We start from the raw sequence: 22,460 nt of genomic DNA on the forward strand, positions 1-22,460 counted from the left end.
TGGAAGACAGGAAGCGCCAAAAAGAAGTTATTTTTGTTTTGGAAGATCAAGGAAAGCTTGCCTCTCAATAAGGTAAGTTAATAGACGCCACGTGCTAGACTATTTCACTGGCTCCTCCCTTTTTATCAAGCATTGGGTATTTAGTAGAGCAGCGTTTTGCATGTTCTTAGTAATTGGCGTGTGTTGTAAACAGAACATATGACAGACAGAGCGTAAACCGCCTATCTGGTATCATACATACTAATAAAGACTCATACAAAACAACTACTCAGCCCCTGGTACCTTTACAGTTCAATAGAGATTGAAACTGATTCTTATTTCGTTTGGGATGCTCAATAAGGCTGTGTTTCTCCACCGACGATGACAATTTCCCAGATTGATTGCTGGCAACTCAACCCGCATTCCACCTGTTTTGTATTATTTCCAGCACAACCAGATCGGATAGATCTCTTCTCGAATGCGATAAGAATAATACTACTATGTAATTCTCCAACTGCCACTCTATCGATACAAGAATCCGGAGACTGGCGATGGCCAATCAGCATGCGTGGTGGAGTGCCAATACGGACTAGTCGCTAACGTCGAACAAACTGGGGCGCCGAGTGTCGCGTGCTTGCAGCTCTCCTTTTCACCATCATTTTCCATCGTCTTCAGCAGTATGATCCTCCTCACCTCATCCTCGTCCTCGATGTCATCTTGAAGCCATGTATGGCCGTCTGCTGTCCATCTTCCTGGCGGCTGCACTAGTTCCTGCATCGCGGGGTGATTTTGGCCCCTATTTTCAGTCGGAGCTATATGAGACCGGAGCCTTCGGTTCCTGGCCGCATGAGACATTTCGCTCCACGCCTGTTCTGGGCCTATCGGTGAATTATTTCGAGCACCACCCTTTTTGTGATGATGGGCAGTACACCTTCCTCACGCCTCGCCAGGGTGGCACGTGGAATCCTGGCCCGGTGATTCTCGACCAGAATGGCCATTTAGTCTGGACGGCGTATCCTTATTTTGGTCCTACGTATAATTTGAATGTCTATCAATTCAAAGGAAAGGATTATTTGACTTTGTGGACTGGCAAGGATGATGTTGCCGGCCATGGAGAAGGTCTTTATTACATGGTAAGTAGCAGGAAGAAAAAAGAGCTCTCTCAATCGCTCTCGCCTGACCCGTCATACAGTTAGATTCATCTTATGAAAAAGCCTACACCATCAGTGCTGCCAATGGTCATGTCGCGGATCTGAATGATTTTCTAATCACCCTAGAGGGAACGGCATTATTCACCGTTTATGACTCCAAGCCCATCGATTTACGGGCTGTCGATGGGGTTGAAAACGGCTGGATCTGGGATAGTTTGATCCAAGAAGTCGACATCGAGACTGGAGCTCTCCTGTTTGAATGGCGAGCTTCGGACCATCTCAGTCTGAATGAAGTAGTCCGGCCCCGTGAAGACACGGGCGATGAGCCAGCCCGTCCATGGGATGCTTTCCACATCAGCAGCGTCGACAAAGACTTGAGAGGAAACTATCTCGTCTCGCTCCGCTACACCAACTCACTCGTCTACATTGACTGGCGTACTGGCAACGTCATCTGGAAACTAGGCGGCAAAGAAAACATGTTCACAGATCTCTCGGGCGGTACTGCTACGAATATCAACTGGCAAAACCATGCCCGCTTCGCCGATGGCGGCAATGCCATCACCCTCTTCGACAACGCATCTCGCGGCCCAGGAGATGCTCAAAACCCAAGCCGCGGTCTCTACCTCGGCATCGACGAGGGACAGATGACCGTTTGGGTCCGAAATACGTACTGGAGTCCCCGAGGCATCAGCAGCCAGGAGCACGGGTCCATGCAAGTTCTTGACAGCGGCAACGTCCTCATCGGCTATGGCTCGGCAGCTGCCTGGACAGAGTTTAACGGCGAAGGCAGTGTACTCTGCGACGTCCATTTTGGCCCAGAATTGAACTTCAACACTGGCAATCTCCTCTCCTCGCGTGTCTTCAAACAACACTGGGTTGGATTACCCAAGACTCGTCCCAACATCGGCCTATCCGGCTATGAAGCCGCCGTCAGCTGGAACGGAGCCACCGAAATCGCCACTTGGGTCCTCCAAGGTTCTGACCAAGAATATGTCAACATTGACGGCGACGATGCCAGCACCAAGAATAACAAAAAGTACGTCTTTCTTGCCTCTGTCCCTAAAAGCGGATTCGAAACTATCATCTCCATCCCGACGGACGCCATGAGTAGATATATCCGTGCCCTCGCCCTCGACTCCGAAGGCCACGTCTTGGGTTCGTCACGATTGCTCGAGTGGAATGCCGCCGAGGAAATTGCCGTCACGAAACCCGTGGAGGTCCCGTCGCAGTATGATTTCCGCCCATTGATCTTCTTCATCGTAGGTTTCGCTACTGCTACCGCGTTGGGTATTGCCATTTGGGCAGCAAGGTGTTGCATTGCAGCTCGCACTAAGCGAAGAGGAGTTGACCGAGACCGCGGCCGTTGGGGTCTTGTCGACTTCAACGGTGACGAGGAGGGCCTGAGTGATGATGAATTGGGACATGGAGGGGAATTTTCTCTCTTGAACAAACCCCCTGGTGGTGCGTCTGCGTCCAATTCACACGACCAGGATGGCTATTATAGCCAGGATGAGCGATGAAATGATTTTTTTCCTAAAAAGTAAATAATAGCGATTCGGGTTTTACTTATCAGTGAGGCCCTGACCATTGCCCAGATTGTATTTGTGTAACATATAGTTCGAAGATCAATTTCTTCACTTGAAAATACTACAAGCATACATGCATTGACGATAAGAACTGCTTTGCAAGGCTGCCAAATCATTAAAAGGGCCGCGTTTTGGCTAATGAGTGCAAGGGTGGGTACCACTCTTTCCTGTGGAATTGAAAAGGCATCAAGATGGTCTTCTGGACTTCTCATTGTCATTGGGGTGAAATAATATAAGATCATGCCAAAATATCCAACAATAAAACCAAAACATCAACCGAAGATGTCACGCACACCAACAATAAGAAACATAGGCATCGCTCTCACGACGAATTATGTAAATGGAATCGGCTGGGCCATACCAACACTGATAACCGGGTGGCAGACTGTCGGGATTGGTGATGGTCCTGTTATGTCGGGGTCGACGGATGTGATGCGAATGGCACGGTTTGGGGGTGGGGTGGTTCTTTTGAGAAAGAGGAAGGCTTATGGGAGTGTCGCATAAGGGCACTTCAGTGATTCTACAAGCTCTGAACTATTACTATATCTTCAGCAGTTAAATCTACGGTTACTTAGGAACGATTGTTCAAAGCCAAGATTCATATTCATATCTGCTCGACTAAAGAGTGTATCGACAGCAACTTGGCTTCGATTCGCTTCATCAATCATCAAATAATCAACATTTAAGCGCAGCAAGTGGCCAGACGCTGGAAACCACCCTTGGCGGCGATCTCCTCCTGGAGCTTGGCCATGCGCTTCTGGTCACCAGTGGGGTCGGCGGAGTCACCCTCCAACTCCCAGCTGAGGTAGTCGTTGGTGTAGTTGGAGACGAAGCTCTCGTCGAGGATACCAAGACGCTTGCCGTAGTTGGTGACCTTCTGCCAGTCACGGGTGACGTTCTTGAGGTCGCTGCTGAAGTAGGCGTAAGAGCGCTCGAAGATCTTACGGTTGACGGGAGTGCCCATGATAGGCTTGACGTCAATGTACTCCTCGTAAGCCTTGGCGGGCTCAGAGATAACGTAGTCAGTGGCACGCTTGACGGCAGTCATGAACTTCTTGACCTTCTCGGGGTTGGCGGCCAAGAAGGAGTCGTTGGCAATGTACAGGATGGAGCAGAAGCAGCAGCATCCCAGCTCAGCGAGCTGGTCGATACGGAGCATCTGGACGTCAGAGCGAGGGCGGTTCTGCTCGGCCAACCACTCGGCAAGCTCAACCATCTGCACGTTCTCGAGACCAATACCGGCGTCGATCTCACCGCGGATGATGGCCTTGGTGACGTTCATTCCGCAGCGGACAGCGGTGTAGTCATCGGTGCTCATACCGTAGTACTTGGTGAGCTCGTCGATCTGGATCTGCATACCGAATGTATTAGCTTGAGTCCAACATATCTCAGGGCACCAATCACTAACCTTGCCGAACTCTCCGACGTATCCGATTCTCTTGCCCTTCAGGGAGCGGAAGTCCTCGGTGATACCGCTGGACTTGAGGTAAACAACACCGGTGAAAGGCTCATCGAGGAGGGAGCCAATCGAGGTAACGGGGAAGTTACGGGCTTTGGCCTGTACTTTGTCAGAACTGAGTCTATGTTAAGTGATTGAAGACACGCACAGCAAGAGTGTGGATCATGGCCTTGAAGCCCATGTCGACCTTGCCGCTTCCAATGATCTCGGTGACATCGGAAGGGTCATTGGGCTCCAGAAGAGCAACCTTGAGGCCCTCTTCCTTGAAGTAACCCTTGGACTGAGCAAGGTACAGGGGGGCGTGGTATGGCGTAGCGTGCCTTTAAAAACACCCGCTTTAGCACCAGATTCTAACAAGGACAAACAAACCATATAACTAAATTGCAAAAGCCGTACCAGTTGGTGAGGAAAGTAATCTTGTCAGTGGACATTTTGGCAAGAGTTCAGGTACAAGGCAATTTGCAATTGTCTAGAACGAGTCAGCAATCAACGCAGACCTCAATCCCCCTCGTCTTGATAAGAACAAGAGGGATGGGGACAATCAGCGCCACGCATGTCCTTTCGCTAGAATTATCTAGATCAAGTTGTGACAGTATAATCTCAGAACGACTAGACCGCATCCAGGCTGTCTTCATTCTGGTTCTACCAAAGACATCACCGATGGCAGAATACAGAACAGTGAAGACAGAGTACCAGACAAAGTTCCAAATCGAACACCTGTCATGCATGTGGCATTGAGTGTTTGGTTATACTATTACAATACCTTGACCCTTGGGAACCCATAGCGAAAAGACCCTCCAGCCTGCGCGGCTACATGGTGAGTCGTACCAGACGATATCACACAAAAAAGGCGATGGAATTGATGAGAAAGAAGAGTGATGGAAGAAAGCAAGAAGAGAGCAAGAAGAGAGGGGAGAGGAGGGGTAGAAATAGCAGGGCGAGAAGCGGGGATCAACTCTGCCGACTCTGCCCCACCACCGCAAATGAAAAGCACACGAAAGTCGCTCACCGGAACGCCAGGAAGCAGGAAGAATCAGGATGTTCGTTGAGGCCATCCTGTTGAGGCGTCGCAGGGTCTATCCCGGTGGGCTACGAAAAGCATCGGACGGCCTCATTGGAGAAGACCAGCCCTCAAGGTTTGTTGCTGTCTTGAAGCCGGACAACAGCACTCCGACACCGGGGAGATGATGAAGCGATGATGGATATTATAATCAGGACTAAGCATCCGACCGAAAATATGGCTTCCTGGCTGGCGATGATGTGTTCTCGCCCGTTGAGATGAAGCTGCGCCCGTGGCAAGCCGGAGAGCTCTCTCCATAATTACGAGATGATCAACCCCTCAATCACTAAAGCTCCCCACCTGGTCTTACACAATCATGTCGTTTCAAATAGGACTGGTCATAAGAATTGGCAATGATAATCAACCAATGCTGGAACTAACTACCTGGATGCAGCCAAAGAATGGGAAAGAAAAGAAGCGTAATACAGTCAGGCTGGAGAAGGGCAAACGATCAAAAGTCAACAAATCAACATAGTAAAAAGCAACAACTGGAAAAGCATCAGATTAGAAAGACATGGCATCAATGCTCAAGAATTAGAGTCCACAGTGAGGTAGACAATGCTGTGGTGAGGGCATCTGACAAGAAATTCGATAAAAGAGAGGAAATAAATGAAAAGGAAAGAAAGAAAAAGATCGCACAATGAGAAACCAGCACGGCGAAAACTTGGGAATTTGAAGTCATCAGTGTTGTGTGCAGTGGGGTCCCTCTTGGTATATAGGCTAGGTATAGCTGTCGATCAACGCCCACCATTCTGATTCACCGATATGCTGTCCAACGGAGAGGAGGGTCGATCAGATGTCTTCTTCGTGCGAAGAGTCAGTGGGAAGAAATGGTCTTCTGGTTCTTCTTCCTCGCTGGTTCTAAATTGATCTCCGATTAGTATTGACCTTCTTCTCTACTCTTTGGGGATTTTTTTTAACCTACGGCAATCGCCATGCAAAATAATCTTCAGTGCTCAAGCCTTCCCGGGTTTCTTGGAGCGATGCAAAGTCTCCCGGCGTCATTAAACCACTACGATCCCGTGGGGATCCAGGCACAGACAATGGCCGGCTTATCTTCTGCTCTGTTCCTCCGATGATATCAAAGTAATCTTCTGCGCCTTCAAATGACGAAGGATAGGCTGTCAAGTACAGTTGTGGTCAGTTGTGGGCACAAAAAGATTGAGAATTATGCAAATACCTCTTCTCAAGGCCAGCTGACGGGCTTTGACATATTCCAGGCCCATGCGCTTCCAGTCCAAAAGATCGCTCAACCGCTCCGTACGGTTACGTTGGTTAATCCGTTGTCGTCGACTCTTCAGCGCAAAGTTATACATGAAGTCGGCAAGCTGATTGACCGAGTCATCCACACCCTTCATCCGACGATCCACGATATAGATGCCGTAATCAGACGAGTTTTCGATGAGTTCCTCCATGTAACACCCAAAGCCTGAGAGGTTAGTGGTGATACTGGGAACTCCCATCACTGTACACTCAGCAGGGGTGTATCCCCATGGCTCATAGTACGATGGGAAAACTCCCAAGTGGGTGCCACGGACAAAGTCATCGTAGTCCAGAGGCAGCACTGGGTTGGATGAGTTGAGGAATTCAGGATGGAAGACAACCTTGACACGGTCCGATGAATGGTTAAAAAGTTGAACGCGACGGATCTGGTTCAAAATCGGGTCTTCGGAATCATTGACCATATTATGGGTGACAATGGGGGGGAGGTTGTGTCGTTTCATGGCAAAGAGTCTACGGCGCAGCAGCACACGATCTTGACTATCGATCAGGTCTTTCTCATCCGGCATGTTATCGCCTTCCTTCCAGGACAGGCAACGCTCATACATTCGCTTTCCGATGCTTTTTTCAACCATCTCCACCGTGTCTCGCAGTGACTTCACAACAGCCTGTCCCTTGAGAGCTTCGACAGTGAGCGATGATGTCTGGCCAGGCATGATGATGAACGCTACAACAGTTGTCTTGGATCCGCTGGTCTTGAGACGGTGGTTCAGACGGGCCAATCCCTCGATGAACATGTCAACACCCTTGTTTCGGAATTCATACCGACCAGCGGTGAAAAGATAAAGGGTGTTGTCGAGGTCGAAATCATTGTGACCGTAAAAATGACCACGGACAAAGTCATTGATCTTCTCCTTTGCCTGCGAATGCAGGTTTTGGAACTCGTGCACCGCGGAGAATTTCTTGACGTTCAGCCCGTTGGGCAGCACTCCATCTGGCTTCCGCTTGAGCAAATGCTCACTCTCAAACGCGGTGATGTGCGATACTGTGGTAAAGACATCTGCCGAGTGTGCTGCGGCTCGCTCGATGCAGTACCGGTGATAAATTCCCCGTTTTCCCGCCTCTGCGTCCACATCAAAGTATTGCAGATGGTTATAAAAGTCAACGGATCCGGCGCAGAGATACCGACCGAGCAGGGTGGCATGGGTTGTGAAGATGGTTGTCAAATCCATATGGCGCTTCTTGGTCAAAGGTAAAGCGACACCGGCAAGCCACTCGTGGAAATGAGCGACAACCGCCAATCGTCGTTCGTGGGCAATGAACTGTATCGGTCTGTCAGTATAAACCCCTGGGTCGCTAATGGATTTGCTTTCGCAGGACAGAATTCATACCTCACCCAAAAACCATGCCACCAAATACCCAAACACAATGGCTTCATTGGTCTCATGATCAGTAGAGGGCGATGGAATTCCCGATGTATTCCACAAGTCGCCTTTCCACTCGTCAAGGTACTTGTACCCAGTTCCTGTATTGATGAGGAGCACTCGGGGCGCGCCTTCAATGAGCCAGCGACCGTAGACAATCTCAATACCCCGCTCCTGCATTGACTTCATTGTCTCAACCAGACGCGGGTTGGACGGAGTCAGTTCTTCGACTTCAACAGCCGCAGAAGCCCTGTTCAAGGGCCCGATGAGGGTGTAGCGATCGCCATATTCCGCGGTCGTTACAGGCGCTTTGGATTTGAGCACAGAGTAAATGCCTCCCACGCGGTTCGCAACTTCAGTTGCTACCTCAAACAGCATGTGGTTGCGAACATCTCTCTTGATAGGCTCGCCGCCATTCTCCTCACTTGCCATATTGCTTGTCGACCTGAAAGGGGGGGATAATGTGATGCAGGTGTAAAGAGTTAACCAGCACGAGAGGAAAACAGAGGCAGAACAGAGCTGGGAGCAGAACAGGAAATAAAACTAATCCCCAGGACAGCGGGGGAGAATAAATCCTGCGCTTGCACTCGTGTCGATCTTGTCAGAGTTTCTGTCTGGTCTGGAGGGACTGGAGGAGGGTGCGGGGGGTGAGTCCGGGTGGTGGCGGGGGGAGATCAGTGCGGGAAAGGTTGGGAAGCAGGATAGAGAGCTCTGTTTCACTTTCAGGAACTGAATCCCTGGCAGCTTTTCAGCAGGGGATGTCGAGAAGAAGAAGATAGAATCTGAGTCGATGTTTTAACTGTCTCTCTGATTTATTCTGTACATTTCCTGAGAGATTCTGGTGTTTTGCAGCGTGGGGAGAATGGGGGGGATGGCTCAGGTGGAAGAGAGCTCCAAACAGGGAACCGGAGGTAGTACGGACTAGGATGCATCCATCTTACGGTCCTTAGCTCCATTTGCTCATTTAGAGGATTTTGGCGTCGGTTATGGCAATTCATGCTGTCTACTGTGTAGTGCTGTTTTAATACGGTGTATTCAGTTCAGTTGATGTTCTAGAGAGAGCTTTTGATAAGCGATGCTGCGAGTCGCAGGCTGTTGTTGTCTCAAATGCCCTCGCAGTCGAGCTGTAGACTCGATCGTACCTCCATTACCGCCATTCAGGAACCGGATTCGACCCAGAAGTTAGAATAGTCAAATCTCCTGCATTCTACCACACTTGTTGCGATAAGAATCAAGTCCATCTACAACATTTCCGTTTTCAATGGAGCAAAAACGATCTGGGGAAAGCTGGACGCGCATTACGTCATGGAGCACGCCATGCATGTGATTCTGTGTTTGTCTTGTTTGTCTCTTCGCTTTGTCTTCTCTCTCGACAGGAAGTCAATTATCATCGCCTTCTTCGACTCAATTAATTCTCTCCAGAATGCCAGCTTGGTGTTTTGTTAATTCAGAAATGACAGGTACTCTTCTGCGTTCGTCCTCCCTGGGGCGCTACCACTACCTTGCAAATCGTGCTAATGTAACTGAAGGCCCGCGATCCACAGGTGATCCGTGTGTCCCGACAATATCACCACAATTCTATCCATGGCAATCATCAAATCTGGGTGATCTTCTATCTCGTGCGGCTTCTTACTATCACTCTAGATATACTGTGTTTACTTACATTATGAAATCTCTTCAACAGTGCGTTTACGCCGTCGCTAAATCATCATCCGGTTGCGACAACACGGTTATGCGTTTACACGGAACGCTTCAGAACTGGCAGCATGAGCCATGAACACCATGGGGTCTAAACCTTTCCTTGATCCGGGGGTAATCTAGTCCTTTTTTGCTCACCTGAAGTCGTTCCCCAAACGACCCCAGCGCCTAGGCATCCCGAGTTGACGTGCATCCGTTTCATCTCGGGCAGCGCCGAACCTGTTTTCTTCTTGCTTATGCCATTCAACCAAATTTCCCAAGCAATAACCTATCCAATTGCCGAGATATAAATGGGTTTGCATTATTTATTTCAACCCTAATCCTGCAAGAAAATGGAACAAATACGAGTGGTTGGGTTTTTTCCGCCCCTCGCATGTCGTGTCGCGCTCGATCCCCTCGGGCTGGACCGTTCTACAAATATAGGAGCTGGGGTTTTGTTCAACGCCATTTCCCCTGTCCACGATCTTCCATTTGGAGCTTCAATTTTTAGGAACACGGAATCCCCTCATCCACTGGATCATTACTGACAACGGGTATTTTTGCCTTTTGGACCACCGATCGCACTGAGTCTGGCCTTTGTTCTCCATACACTTGACATAGACTCGGATTTAGGGGAATCTCGGCACCTTCAAAACGAAGAGGCAAACACAAGAAAAGATTCTTGTCTATTTCAATTCCCTGGTGGGCACTAAACCGTTTTACGGATGTATGTAGCTTGGCTGCGCAAGCGTCGAGGATCCCTAAATTTTGTGTATATCATCTGTACACAGCTGAAGCTCTTCTGTGACTCTGTCACATCTCTGTGCTCCCTGCTCAAATTGCACGCGTTTCTGAGATTAACCTTTGCCGCTAGTTTACCAAAGCTCCCTCAGCTAGCTGTCATGTCATGCCATCGTTCAGGTGCAGACAGCCCAGTTGATTTACATACAATCAACAACCAAGAATGGATCTGCCACGCTTAACTTCCAGAGGCTTCTACGGAAACTACGTCTAGACAAAACCGCCGGATGATGTAAATTTTTGCTCGCTTGGATAAAACTTTCTGAAATCTACATTTAACATTGTTATCGTGTTTCTCTAGTTACTGCCGCCCTCTGTAGCACCAATTCCAAGCCAGATAATCAAATTCTCGATTTCATGTCGCTGATTTATCAAAGCACAACAATCATGTTGTTTTTTCTTGTCTAAATTGAAGATGTCTCTCTTTCCTTATCAGTGCCCACGTCAAACTCTTGATGATAATTCATATGCCATTGTGAGGCCCAACGGCTCCACATGCCCTTGGAATCAAAGTACAATGAACATATTCTACCTGGTTGTCCATATCCAGGATGATCTCCTGTATACTTCATTGATCATGATCACCAGACACCTTTACATGGCGCCACATGATATATTTACGTTTCAGAACAATATCCACCAATTCAAAGCTTCTCAAAGTCAAAGAAACTACTCTGCCTTGACCCTTTGACCAGATCCAGTACAACGAGTCATAATTGTTCTCAGAGACAGCTCGACAATCCCATTGTATATAGCCCTTGGCCTTGATGTCATGGCAGGGGTCTACGAAAGAACTCAATTCCAAATTCTGGGGATGCTCTACACAAGCAGAGAATTATATTAACCCCTTCTCACCCCCAAGTTCTTTTGATCATCCGTCGACACCTTCTGTCTTTACAACTCTACCATTACCTGACCCTCCCAACTCAAGTGCACCCATTCTCCACGATGTCATTCTCTGAGACCGCAAAACGCATGGGAGGCCTCTCCACGTGGACTCACCACTCATTTTCCAACTCCCTTGTCCAGAATCCGAAGAAACTTCTGAAGAAGCTATGGAACCGTCAGCCAACTTCTAAGGAGGTTACTTGCTACGCCACGTCTCTCGCCAGTACCATACTCCCTGAAGCTGTGTCTACTCACATGAAAACCGATTATCTTCGAGGTGAGCGTTCAAACAAGCGCAGTCGTCTCACTGTCATGAACCCAGATCCAGTGACGCCATCCGTCAGCGATGACGGTTCGATCTCGGAATACCTGATGCCCGTTGCTGAAGACGAAAAACCAGCGTCTGAGTCTGGCTTTGATTGGGAAGTTGGCTGTCTGGATTTCAACGACGAAGATATTGATTTCGATGCAGGATCTTCAAGCTATAGCCGCAGCTCATATGCAACCACCGATACTTCCTCACCAGAATCCCATGTGAATGAACCCGAGAAATCTGTGGACGGCTTCGTCGAGACCGTACTTGTTATCGAAGACCGCGACGCCGTATTCCTCGACCTCATTTTTGACACCGGCATGACAGCGCAACGCTTTCGAAAATCCTCAGATGCATTCGGTCGAAGTAGGCGCTCTCTAACAAATTTGATTTAGGTGGACATTTGCCGTGAAAGAAAATCCATTTTCGGCAAGCAGCAAACAACACTCGATCGATTTGACATTGGCCACACTCGATTTAGGCAAGACGGTTTCTTCTTTTTCTTTGCAGCACGCACAAACGGGATAATCTTTTTATATCAGTCTCTTGTCAATCTTACAGTGATTTGTCTGTGTTTCGGGTTCTGAGCTTAGGTCTACACTGTCTCGGGGGGTCATGCGGATGTTACATGGCTATTTTGAAAGAAATTCTAAAACAATACAAAAAAATTCTGTCATGCAAGGCAACCCCTTAGTAAATTGAATAGAAAATAATCAGAAACTCGCTGTATCGAATAGACATTAGTTGGCATTAGGCTAGGGTATCACCACAATCTTTCCCTCCGCTTTATCCTCCTCCATGCATTGATGGGCTTCCACAATCTCCTCCATCTTGAAGACACGCCCAATTTTGATATTTAACGTGCCTGTTTCCACGAGATTCACCAACGCATCCAAGGGCATATTCGCAAATTCCTCACTGCCACCAGAATACACCGTCAACTTTGTCTCGGATGGGATCAGCTCCATCGGATTGACATTCTTCAAATGCCACTCATTGCCCACGATACCCGCCATGGACAGAGTACCCCCTTTCTTCACGCACTGTAATGAATCAGCCAGTGTCACGGTGCCCACAAGCTCGAGAACCTTGTCGAAGTAATTCCCTGAGGAGTCGCGAATCTGCTTCGCAATGTCCCCATCGTCGATGAAGACCTCGTCTGCCCCGTTTTCTCGCAACATTCCCTCACGTTCCTTCCTTCGTGTTGTTGATGCAACAAAGGCGCCGTGGATTTTGGCAATACCCGCCGCCGCGAGTCCAACAGAGGTTGTCCCTCCCCGAATCAATAACCTCTCTCCAGGTTTAAGAGACAGTGATTTCACTACCGACCCCCACGCCGTCTGTAGCATCTCAGGTAGCGCACCCAGGACCTCCCACGATAGACTGGTCTTGACAACCTGCACCTGTTTCGCTGGCACGCAGGTATACTCAGCATACCCACCATCAAAAGCCCGTCCCATGCCACCCATGGCAGTGGCAACGGTACTCCCGCGGGGAAATTCATGTTCCAGACCCGGTGCCTTATCGACGATCCCTACAGCTTCGATGCCTAGGATCCGGGGGAACTGGACGGGCGAATGGCCCTGGCGAGTGAACATCTCTGAACGGTTGAGTCCAAAGGCTTTAACGCGGATTAGGACCTCGCCTGGTCCAGGGTGTGGAATGGGTTGTTGGGCGAGTTTGAGGACATTTGGAGGGCCTGCTTTGTGGATGACGATCGCTTTCATTGTGGACATGATGATGATGTTTCTATGATATACTGGTCTATTCCGGTTTACAAGAAATCACAGTTGTAGATGAGGTTGTCAAATGTTTATATAAAAAGCGTTGTATTCAACTAGACTCAAGATATGTTTGACATTATTCTATTTTGACACCTTGCAAAATGAGTCAAAAGACTTGCAGATAAAACGAATGCTGGATGTTGATCGATTTGATGCATCAGAAGGGCTGATGGCTGTTTGTTCTGTTTGCGCTGTTTGCTCTATTTCACTGTTTGTCTCTTTTGCTGCGTTTGTCTTTCTTATCCCACTTTAGCTTCACGACCACTAGTAAACACTAGAAGATCTACATAGAACGACCACGACTCCTCCAGCATGTTCCTCAAATCATCTACATATGTCATCCCCTCTACGATCTCTCTGATAAGTCTCACCATGTCTGATCGATTGTTGTCCCTTCCAAGTTCAGTGAATCTCGTACCTTGAGTTCTGGCGCAGATGAAGTCATCCGCTGCCCTCTTTCCCCACAATGACCTCACAATGCTGTCAACGTCTCTGGATGCAGGACCAAGATTTCCAAATCGATGCGTTCATCAGACCCGGACATGAAGGATATATAGGGGTGAAGATTCTTCGTCGTTTGACTTTTCAGACAAAAACTTCTAAATCAATTCAGCTATTAAAATCTAGCTCCTAAGGAGTATACAGACTCAGGTATGCTTCGAACTTGGAATCAAGCTTATAGTTGATTTTGGCTAACATTTTTCGGCGTTTTAGTTATCTTCAAAGACTTTTCCCTCATCTCTACCCAATCAATCACAATGCCTCGCGGCGCAGAGTACGACAACGGTGTCCCCCAGAGCGACAATGCCATCGAGGCAGGCCAGAACCAAGTCCACGGCACCAACCCCGAAGTACGTATCCCATTTGTGATTCCAACTCCCAAGCAAACCCGCTAACAACTCGATCAGAATAACCACCTGAACCGCCTCAACAAGGTCGCTGAACTCCCCGACGCCGCTACTAAGTCCGGTGGTGAGCACAGCGCCCAGGGTAGCGCCGGACACCCCAGCGGAAAGGGTGGCCATGAGCCCAAGACCCTGGGTGAGAACAAGGGAACTGGTGCTCAGGGCGTTTAAATTCGCATGATGGTTTCGGTTTCACGGTGTTTTCGGGTTTGCATCGTCTCTCTTAATTGGCATCTGGGTGTTGGTTCATTTGCCATGCTATGATATGCTATGTGTCCATGATATGTAATAATATGTGGCCGGTAATTTGCATTCAAGGCTACTCGTTTTACCTGCGGGAGTCGAATAATAAAAAAATGAATAAATGATCTAAAACTTTCCACTTTGCTTTCTACATATTGTCGACTACTCAATTGGTTCGTTCAAGTAGGACATGAGTCTAATTATAATTGATGACTCTGCAGGTATAAAATCAATAATAAAATGCTGGCGCTAGACGCCCAGGAAAATGAAAGAACTCGCTCATCTTATGTACAGTCCTAGGAAATCTAGGTGCAAATCCAAGGGTACCTATGCGATGAAAATGTATAAAACAGTCAACTCATCACCATTCATGCCCCGTCGCTTTTTTCTGTCGAATCCGATGACGACGAGGCTTTGCCGGAGGCCTGCTCCTTGGCCTCTGCCGCGATGGTCTTTCCTTTGACCAGCTCAAGAAGGCGTTCGCCGATATTCCCAGAGCCGTCTATCTTGCTCATCTTGCTGTGAAAGTACTCGACGTCTCGTTGCATCCTGAAGAAAATTATTATTATGATTCTGTGCCGAAAGAAAAAAAAAAAAAAATTTGTGGATGAAATAGCTTACCTCTGCTTTCCAGTTTGAGACTTGACAGGTGCTGCTTCAAACGCTTTGGTCCACTGCTCCCGGTAGCTGTTAAAGACTGGGCCCATGATCATCAGGACAGTCATGTCTGGAAGATGCTTGCTCAAAACACGATGCAGCGTGCCGGTTTCCTTTGTCAAGGTCTCCATGTATGTGTTCACGTTATTCGATCCCGCGGTCGAATCCCAGTCGATCTTCTTCATTGTATTGACATGCACGGCAGATCGTGAGCCCATAATGTCGACCAACTTTTCATGGATTCCAGATTGATGTTCTTGGTACAGTCGCTTCACCTTGTCAAATTCGCCCATCAAAGGACTAGACGACGCATGGCGACGGACGAATTCCCGGATGTATGGAACCAATGCAATTATAAAGCTCAAAGCTTGCGAGGAAAGGGCAAGGTGCTTCGTGGTGATGTTCTTTAAGCCAGCACTTCTTGTGGCTCCAGCACCAAGAATGAGTTGGGAAGACCGGGAGTTGAACAATTTCAGCGACTCCAGTAGGCTAGGCGCAATGTCCTGGATCATATTGGGAATATTGGCCATGAGGAACTGGAAGTCTTGGATGCTTCTCATCATTGCCACTGCAGACTGCGAAAGTATGTACTTCTGCTCGTCGATAACTGCAGTCCGCACCTTGTCTTTTCCGGTGCCATTGGCACCTGACGAATTCGATGTACCCTCTTGGCTCTTATCCGAGAGCCAAATCTTTGAGGCATCTACCCAAGCTTCGATGTCCCTTGTGCTTGCATCGAGGATCCTTGTAAGGATAGCCACATCAGCTTCATCGAAATCTCTTGCGTCCCATCTGTCCGAGTCCATCACTTCGACAAGGCTGTGCCTTTGTTTCTCACTGAATTTGTTGATAAAGTCTCGAATTTGGTTTCCAACGACTGTCTTCAGAGCTGTGCCACCTCTTCCTGAGATAGCTTCACATTCATCGGCAAATAGCCGGTTAAGTGTGAAGTACTTCAAGAAGTCTTCCTTTGATAACTGGGATGTCTGCTCGGATCGCACCTTGAGCACCTTGGTTATCTGAGACTGTGCAATATCTACCGCTTGTCCAAGCAGGCTAGACATATCCAGAACTTGTAATATTTCTTCCTGGGCAGCTGCTGCGCCACTTTCTGATCTGGACCTTGTTCCATTGCTCTTGTTCGCCGGGTTTGAGCCCTTAGTTGGCGGGGGAGTCTCCAAGCCACTTGCGATGTCAAGAAGCACCTTGACTTGAACACTGAGTCTCCGGAGTGACTCACTGACTCCAGTGTAAACTCGAACCAACATGTTGTACGCATCACCTGAGTCTAGAGCACGGAGGTTACGGGCAAGAATTGATGACTTCTCTTGCTGGCTCAGCTGCTGAGACCTGTGGGTGGATACCGAAACCATGGACTCATTATCATCGTCACTGGAGCTAGGCATTTGTTTGCGAATAAGAGCTTTCATCTCCCGAAGCACCGCTGTCTTAAAGGAGGTTGCCGCAGGAGTCGTATGGTTTGCACGCGCGAGACCAGTGAGTTGCTGGAACAACCTTGACCTCAATTGATCGTCAAAGGTCATATATGCAGGGGATGTGGCAGCACCAGGACGCGGAGTCCCACGTTGTCTTTGAAACGAGAAGCCCCATCGCTGTATTGTAACGTCCGATGGAGCGTTTTCGACGTGTTGCCTCAAGTCCCCCAGCAAGTCATTCAAGAACTGGTTCTCATAGCCCGTACCGATCCGATATCGTAGTTGTCCAAGGTCATCTGAGGCGCCCTCAAGGGCCTTCAGTCGTCGTAGATCGACCGGCTTTCTCGGGTGTTCTTGCTCTTCGCCCTCGCCAGGATGCTCAACCGTATGCTCCCCAGCCATCAGTTTCTCAACCTCCTCTAGACTATCCGCAGCTTCGTCAATCTCACCCCTCTCGACCAATTCCTCACACCGAGCAACTGATTCAACCACGTCTCGAAGCTGGGATACTGCATCAGCGAGCATTCGGATGTTCTCTCGTCGGCGTCGTAGATTGACTATCTTAAGACCACCCAGAGCCATTTCTCGATCAATCTTCTGCAAGTCTTTCCGCAGGACCTGTATTCTTTTTACGGAATCAGCAGCCTCTGAGTGCAACTCACGCAGTGATCCTAGTGCTGTAAAGAAAGACTTGGATGCAGTCGAAATAGATGAAATGAGATGGATTTCCACTGTGTCCATGTACCAAGAAAGCTTCTCCTGTAAGATGGCATTTGTAGCAAGCGCCTTTCTTCCAGTAGGAGCTGGCTCTGCCCCACCTTCATTTGGCGGCCTGACTACCTCTGATTTCTCTGATACAACATCAAATGTTCGAGGGTTCTCAAGGTGAAAGGCATCGTCGAAATAGACCGGTGGGATGGTAGATAGTGGGGTAACCGCGGGGCCTCGCCCTCGTCCAGCGGATGACCGTCTCCTACCCTTACTGTCGTATGGTGAGGATGCACGGGAGCTGGTTGACATCACTGATGGACGACGTTCCCTTGACCTTGGTTTTAGAGATTCGTTATCCTCCTGCCTGGAAGCGGACTTGTTTCCCCGCGCCAGTTGCGAATCCTGATCCGGAGTTTCTTTTGCCAGCTGGAATACATCGTACAACGACCCGACCTGCGACAGATACGGCTGAAAGACCTTTCCCTCGACATGAGGAATATTCGTTAACGTAACTGGGGGAATATCTCGAGAGGTCGGAAGTTTATATCCGGTAGACGATACGGCGGTATGGGGGACCAGTCCTGTACGGACAATCGGAGATTGAAGGAGGGTAGAAATTGCTAATAACCATCAGTACACAGCCCAGACAATCGCCCACGCCATTGTAATGCCACGAACCATTCTGCCCCGATTCTGCTATCGATCCATGGTGGTGAGACGAATCAAGAACGCCCCCAATGCTAGCTACCGAACTGGCTGTCGACCCTCGCCTCAGGGGGGCTCTTTGGGGCGGAACCCGGGGGGAGTCCAAATTAAACGAGTGGTGTGATAACGAAGGCGTAGATGCGCCTGAGGCAAGACTATCGATCGACTTTCGCGGGCTCGCGGACATCTCGTTCAAGTCGAAAGCCTCGACTCCGGCGGCCACTGTATTAATCGTATGGTTGTTCGTTATCTAAACATGACAGAGGACAGCTGTATAGCCTCAAAGCGGAGATCGGCGACCGCGTACCAATCGCTTCCACCACTAGGCTCCGGATACCTGCAGCGCAAAGCAATAGATAAGGAAGAAAACACCGACGAAATTCGAATGAAGCTGCAACGTCGCTCAGGCACCGTCAAACATGGGGTTGCTCTTTGGCAGCATGAAAGCTCACCCCAATTGGGTAAGGTGCAAGGCCCAAAGGCCGCGGAGCCTAATCCGAATGGGGAATTCGGAGCATTTATTCTTCCGTCTGAGGGCCTGAGGCACGAGGGCAAGCACCCCTCGGCTGCCTGAGGCCAAAACCACTTAACGCGTGGGCAACACTCCTTACGCGACGCGTTCCCATCGTGTTTCTCCCCAAGCAAAAGTTGTTCGCATTTTCTCCTCCACAGGCGGTGATCTCCAACAACCACGAACCCCTCGCTATTCACCCCCTTTGCCGTCTTCGCAATGGACAGACGCACTCCTTATACTCTGAGCGTTCTTGCGCCCAGTACAGATGGCGCTGAAGAGTCTCGCACACAGATCCAAGCCCGATTGCGGGAGTTTGTGTTGGAATTTCAGCTGGATAATGCATTTATTTATCGGTGGGTTACTCCTCGCAAAACGACTTCAAGGACTATGATGGTTGAATCCGATGCTAACCCTGGGTTATAGAGACCAGCTCCGACAGAATGCCCTTGTGAAACAGTTTTTCTGCGATATTGACATTGCACACTTGATTTCCTATAATGAGGAGTTGGCACACAAGCTCACCACTGAGCCCGCGGATATCATTCCTCTGGTGGGTCATCATATCTGCCAAAATCTGTAAAATATTTTGCTAATCATTTTGATTTTCAGTTCGAAGCTGCTCTTCAACAATGCACCCAAAGAATTGTCTTTCCTTCGCAAAGAGACATTGTGCTGCCAACACACCAACTCCTCCTTCACTCTTCCGCCTCTCACATCTCTATCCGTGACCTCAATGCAACCAACATCTCTCATCTCGTTCGTATCCCTGGAATTGTGATTGGTGCATCGACAATTTCATCCAAAGCAACGCTTGTGCATATTCGATGCAAGAGTTGTGATCACAGTGACAATATCCGGGTTGATGGTGGTTTCTCAGGCTTGTCATTGCCCAGACGCTGTGGCCGTGAGCAGCAGCCTGGAGATGTACCCGGTGAACAGTGCCCATTGGATCCTTATGTGGTATCTCACGAGAAGTGTCAATTCGTGGATCAGCAGGTTCTCAAACTCCAAGAAGCCCCCGATCAGGTCCCTGTGGGAGAACTTCCCCGCCATGTTCTCATCTCGGCAGACCGGTACTTGGCCAACCGCGTGGTTCCCGGTTCTCGTTGCTCAGTGATGGGTATTTTCTCCATCTACCAGGCTAAAGGCGGGAAGAAGGACGCTGCAGTAGCCATCCGTAACCCCTATTTGCGAGCAGTTGGAATTAGCACCGACCTCGATCACACTGTCAAGGGTGCCGCCATTTTCTCCGACGAAGAAGAGCAGGAGTTTTTGGAATTGAGCCGTCGGCCCGACCTGTACGAAGCGGTTGCCCGGAGTATCGCCCCGTCCATTTACGGAAACCTGGATATCAAAAAAGCCATTGTCTGTCTGTTGATGGGTGGTTCCAAAAAGATTCTTCCTGACGGGATGAAGCTTCGTGGTGATATTAACGTGCTGCTTCTTGGTGACCCCGGTACAGCAAAGTCTCAGCTGTTGAAATTTACCGAAAAGGTGTCCCCAATCGCCATCTACACTTCCGGTAAAGGTTCCTCGGCAGCCGGTTTGACCGCTTCTGTTCAGCGTGACCATGCAACTCGCGAATTCTACTTGGAAGGAGGTGCAATGGTTCTTGCCGATGGTGGTGTGGTGTGTATTGATGAGTTCGACAAGATGAGGGACGAGGACCGAGTCGCCATCCACGAAGCTATGGAACAACAAACCATATCCATTGCCAAGGCCGGTATCACCACCATTCTCAACTCGAGAACATCCGTCCTGGCGGCCGCCAACCCTATCTTTGGTCGATACGATGACTTGAAGACTCCTGGAGAGAACATTGATTTCCAGACTACTATCCTGTCACGTTTTGATATGATCTTCATCGTTCGCGATGACCACGAGCGTGGTCGTGACGAGAGCATCGCTCGGCACGTCATGGGCGTGCATATGGGTGGTAGAGGTATTGAAGAGCAGGTCGAGGCAGAGGTTCCAGTGGAAAAGATGAAGCGGTACATCAGTTACTGCCGAACGTAAGTTTTAGTCCACTCAGTGAGAAGATGCATTTGTGCTAACGTAATTTACAGTCGCTGTGCCCCCCGCCTCTCCCCAGAAGCTGCCGAGAAGCTTTCATCGCACTTTGTTTCCATCCGAAAGCAAGTGCACCGCGCCGAAATGGACGCTAATACCCGTTCATCCATTCCCATCACCGTCCGTCAACTAGAAGCTATTGTCCGTATCACAGAGTCCCTGGCCAAACTATCCTTGTCGCCGATCGCCACAGAGGCGCACGTCGACGAAGCCATCCGCCTCTTCTTGGCCTCGACCATGGACGCAGTTACCCAGGGCGAGGGCCAGGGCAGCAAGGAAATGATGGAGGAGGTTAACAAGATCGAAGACGAGCTGAAGCGCCGACTTCCCATCGGCTGGAGCACAAGTCTGGCCACTTTACGACGTGAATTCGTCGAAGGACGAGGATACACCGAGCAGGCTCTTAACCGCTCGCTGCTGGTTCTCCAGCGGAGAGATACTATACAGATCCGGTCTGGAGGATCACAAGTATACCGCCATGGAGTTTGATTTGTTCTTTTGTTTTCGTTTTGACGACATGACGCTTACATATACCATGTATGTGCTATGGGCATTTGATTTCTGATTATCTCTACCGTTGGGAGATTGCATGTATTGCCTGGTCTGGGGTGTGTGTTTCTGTCAGTTTGAAGCTTGGGCAAGCGGGATTGAATGGTGTACGGCGTGTTTTGGGTTCGTCCACTTATCTTAGAATTGGAAAATATTACCATAATGTCATGCTGTATTCATCAAACACGCTATAAACGTAGGGCATACCTCCATTTCACTCCGTACATTGCTTGAGCTTCGTTCTTGCTGCATTTTGCCACTGTCTCATCTCTTTCGTAACAGCTCGACGGCTTTCATGTGTTGGTGTGCCCGAGGACATTGAACTCTGACCCATTGAATGTCTGGCCTATAGCTCAATATAGTCCAGAGTATGATCAAAGGCATTCGATGCCACGACCAAGAGTTCCGGCTCGGTGATACTTTGCTCTTCTGACAAATCCAAAGGATTCTCCTTTGCCCTTCTTTTCATCCAACCCCACGACACTACTACATCTGACAGAGATCCTCGTCTAACTCTGTTAAAATCGGCTGCCCTCCGGGCCATCTTATCCGCCATCCCATGCCCCGGCAGTTTGGCCCTTTTGGGGACCCAATGTAGATGAACGTGGACGCCCATTTTCTGTAGTTCGCGGGAATAATCAAGGGCCGTGAGCAACTCCGGCGTACTTTCCATGGATTCTGAAAACGATTTAAACATGGATAATGTTCCCTGCGAGTCGGTGAATATAGTTACTGTTCGGGTCCCTGCCGATTCCAGCGTTTTCACAAAATCTATGGCAACTTGAAAACCTGCCGCAACTGCTACCACTTCAGCCATCCCCGAGCTGTATCCATAGGGGATTTGAACCCCATATTCGACCCATCTTGATGATTTTGATGGCTCCCGGTATACCACTCCAGCCCCTCCAGCTCCTGATCCGTCGACCCAAAACACGTAGTTCTTTGGATTCGTCCCTGGGAAAAGGCTGGTTTCGTGTACGTCAAACGCAAAGTCGGCCGCCTCCTCGGCTTCTCTGATCGTAACGTCGCCCCAGAAGTGGATATTGTCGATGGCATAGAATTTTTTGTCGCCTTCTTGCTCCATATTGCTTGTTCTATTGCTCCTCCTTCGTCTCTTGCTGAGCTGGTTATGCCACCAAATGGTCTCATCTTCATCGTCAAAGTCAAAGTCCGATCGTCTTCTCTTATTTCTCGATGAGGGTCCCGGTTCGTATGATTGAGCCTGTCCCATAAGCTCGGAGAGGCCCTGAAAGTCGAATATAAATCCATCTTGGTCCTCAAAGAGCCATGATATCTCCCCGAAGTTCTCAATGAATGGAAATCCCGA

General features: G+C 49.1%; 9 protein-coding genes across 9 annotated transcripts; 4 read left to right on the top strand and 5 right to left on the bottom strand.

Moving 5' to 3' along the window:
• Positions 1–704: 704 nt before the first annotated feature.
• ASPWEDRAFT_114453 (arylsulfotransferase family protein) lies at positions 705–2,650 on the top strand (the record flags this gene model as incomplete). The annotated part of the gene is made up of 2 exons (XM_040828492.1): positions 705–1,112; positions 1,172–2,650. 2 exons carry the CDS (start codon positions 705–707, stop codon positions 2,648–2,650), a joined length of 1,887 nt encoding a protein of 628 aa, XP_040686501.1.
• Positions 2,651–3,158: 508 nt separating this feature from the next.
• On the bottom strand, positions 3,159–4,658 carry ASPWEDRAFT_42854 (uncharacterized protein). Its single transcript, XM_040835879.1, has 3 exons — positions 4,324–4,658; positions 4,125–4,274; positions 3,159–4,067 (listed from the first exon to the last, which is right to left on the bottom strand). Exons 1-3 carry the CDS (start codon positions 4,354–4,356, stop codon positions 3,399–3,401), a joined length of 852 nt encoding a protein of 283 aa, XP_040686502.1. The 5' UTR covers positions 4,357–4,658; the 3' UTR covers positions 3,159–3,398.
• Positions 4,571–5,026, bottom strand: ASPWEDRAFT_42855 (uncharacterized protein). The gene has a single exon (XM_040835880.1). It carries the CDS (start codon positions 4,901–4,903, stop codon positions 4,655–4,657), a length of 249 nt encoding a protein of 82 aa, XP_040686503.1. The 5' UTR covers positions 4,904–5,026; the 3' UTR covers positions 4,571–4,654.
• Positions 5,027–5,972: 946 nt separating this feature from the next.
• Positions 5,973–8,312, bottom strand: ASPWEDRAFT_114713 (uncharacterized protein; the record flags this gene model as incomplete). Its single annotated transcript, XM_040828517.1, has 4 exons — positions 5,973–6,096; positions 6,161–6,356; positions 6,416–7,778; positions 7,848–8,312. 4 exons carry the CDS (start codon positions 8,310–8,312, stop codon positions 5,973–5,975), a joined length of 2,148 nt encoding a protein of 715 aa, XP_040686504.1.
• Positions 8,313–11,306: 2,994 nt separating this feature from the next.
• On the top strand, positions 11,307–11,954 carry ASPWEDRAFT_174264 (uncharacterized protein; the record flags this gene model as incomplete). Its single annotated transcript, XM_040831201.1, has 1 exon — positions 11,307–11,954. The coding sequence occupies one exon, from the start codon at positions 11,307–11,309 to the stop codon at positions 11,952–11,954; it is 648 nt and encodes a 215-aa protein (XP_040686505.1).
• Positions 11,955–12,177: 223 nt separating this feature from the next.
• On the bottom strand, positions 12,178–13,447 carry ASPWEDRAFT_42860 (zinc-binding alcohol dehydrogenase family protein). Its single transcript, XM_040835881.1, has one exon. It carries the CDS (start codon positions 13,293–13,295, stop codon positions 12,315–12,317), a length of 981 nt encoding a protein of 326 aa, XP_040686506.1. The 5' UTR covers positions 13,296–13,447; the 3' UTR covers positions 12,178–12,314.
• Positions 13,448–13,637: 190 nt separating this feature from the next.
• ASPWEDRAFT_42861 (uncharacterized protein) lies at positions 13,638–14,594 on the top strand. Its single transcript, XM_040835882.1, has 3 exons — positions 13,638–13,994; positions 14,058–14,194; positions 14,252–14,594. Exons 2-3 carry the CDS (start codon positions 14,102–14,104, stop codon positions 14,417–14,419), a joined length of 261 nt encoding a protein of 86 aa, XP_040686507.1. The 5' UTR covers positions 13,638–13,994; positions 14,058–14,101; the 3' UTR covers positions 14,420–14,594.
• Positions 14,595–14,626: 32 nt separating this feature from the next.
• On the bottom strand, positions 14,627–18,447 carry ASPWEDRAFT_42862 (vacuolar protein sorting-associated protein 54). Its single transcript, XM_040835883.1, has 3 exons — positions 17,974–18,447; positions 15,113–17,915; positions 14,627–15,040 (listed from the first exon to the last, which is right to left on the bottom strand). Exons 1-3 carry the CDS (start codon positions 18,185–18,187, stop codon positions 14,860–14,862), a joined length of 3,198 nt encoding a protein of 1,065 aa, XP_040686508.1. The 5' UTR covers positions 18,188–18,447; the 3' UTR covers positions 14,627–14,859.
• A 233-nt stretch (positions 18,448–18,680) lies between these two features.
• Positions 18,681–21,238, top strand: ASPWEDRAFT_185300 (MCM DNA helicase complex subunit MCM5). The gene is made up of 4 exons (XM_040832074.1): positions 18,681–18,867; positions 18,938–19,064; positions 19,124–20,526; positions 20,581–21,238. Exons 1-4 carry the CDS (start codon positions 18,731–18,733, stop codon positions 21,071–21,073), a joined length of 2,160 nt encoding a protein of 719 aa, XP_040686509.1. The 5' UTR covers positions 18,681–18,730; the 3' UTR covers positions 21,074–21,238.
• The last annotated feature ends 1,222 nt before the right edge of the window (positions 21,239–22,460 follow it).

The sequence above is a fragment of the Aspergillus wentii genome, assembly GCF_001890725.1.
Source record: "Aspergillus wentii DTO 134E9 unplaced genomic scaffold ASPWEscaffold_6, whole genome shotgun sequence".
Taxonomy (NCBI): domain Eukaryota; kingdom Fungi; phylum Ascomycota; class Eurotiomycetes; order Eurotiales; family Aspergillaceae; genus Aspergillus; species Aspergillus wentii.

What these genes read in the sequence shown, in the direction of transcription:
- ASPWEDRAFT_42854 (XM_040835879.1), bottom strand. Translation starts at nt 4,356, where the DNA reads ATGGGCTTCAAGGCCATGATCCACACTCTTGCT. An exon ending in CCATGATCCACACTCTTGCT is followed by an intron (nt 4,275 to 4,323) that starts GTGCGTGTCTTC and finishes GACAAAGTACAG; the next exon opens with GCCAAAGCCCGTAACTTCCC. An exon ending in ACGTCGGAGAGTTCGGCAAG is followed by an intron (nt 4,068 to 4,124) that starts GTTAGTGATTGG and finishes TTCGGTATGCAG; the next exon opens with ATCCAGATCGACGAGCTCAC.
- ASPWEDRAFT_42855 (XM_040835880.1), bottom strand. Translation starts at nt 4,903, where the DNA reads ATGCATGACAGGTGTTCGATTTGGAACTTTGTCTGGTACTCTGTCTTC.
- ASPWEDRAFT_42860 (XM_040835881.1), bottom strand. Translation starts at nt 13,295, where the DNA reads ATGTCCACAATGAAAGCGATCGTCATCCACAAAGCAGGCCCTCCAAAT.
- ASPWEDRAFT_42861 (XM_040835882.1), top strand. Translation starts at nt 14,102, where the DNA reads ATGCCTCGCGGCGCAGAGTACGACAACGGTGTCCCCCAGAGCGACAAT. An exon ending in TCCACGGCACCAACCCCGAA is followed by an intron (nt 14,195 to 14,251) that starts GTACGTATCCCA and finishes CAACTCGATCAG; the next exon opens with AATAACCACCTGAACCGCCT.
- ASPWEDRAFT_42862 (XM_040835883.1), bottom strand. Translation starts at nt 18,187, where the DNA reads ATGTCCGCGAGCCCGCGAAAGTCGATCGATAGTCTTGCCTCAGGCGCA. An exon ending in AGCAGAATCGGGGCAGAATG is followed by an intron (nt 17,916 to 17,973) that starts GTTCGTGGCATT and finishes GATGGTTATTAG; the next exon opens with CAATTTCTACCCTCCTTCAA. An exon ending in TCTCAAACTGGAAAGCAGAG is followed by an intron (nt 15,041 to 15,112) that starts GTAAGCTATTTC and finishes AATTTTCTTCAG; the next exon opens with GATGCAACGAGACGTCGAGT.
- ASPWEDRAFT_185300 (XM_040832074.1), top strand. Translation starts at nt 18,731, where the DNA reads ATGGACAGACGCACTCCTTATACTCTGAGCGTTCTTGCGCCCAGTACA. An exon ending in CCGCGGATATCATTCCTCTG is followed by an intron (nt 19,065 to 19,123) that starts GTGGGTCATCAT and finishes TTTGATTTTCAG; the next exon opens with TTCGAAGCTGCTCTTCAACA. An exon ending in TACATCAGTTACTGCCGAAC is followed by an intron (nt 20,527 to 20,580) that starts GTAAGTTTTAGT and finishes CGTAATTTACAG; the next exon opens with TCGCTGTGCCCCCCGCCTCT.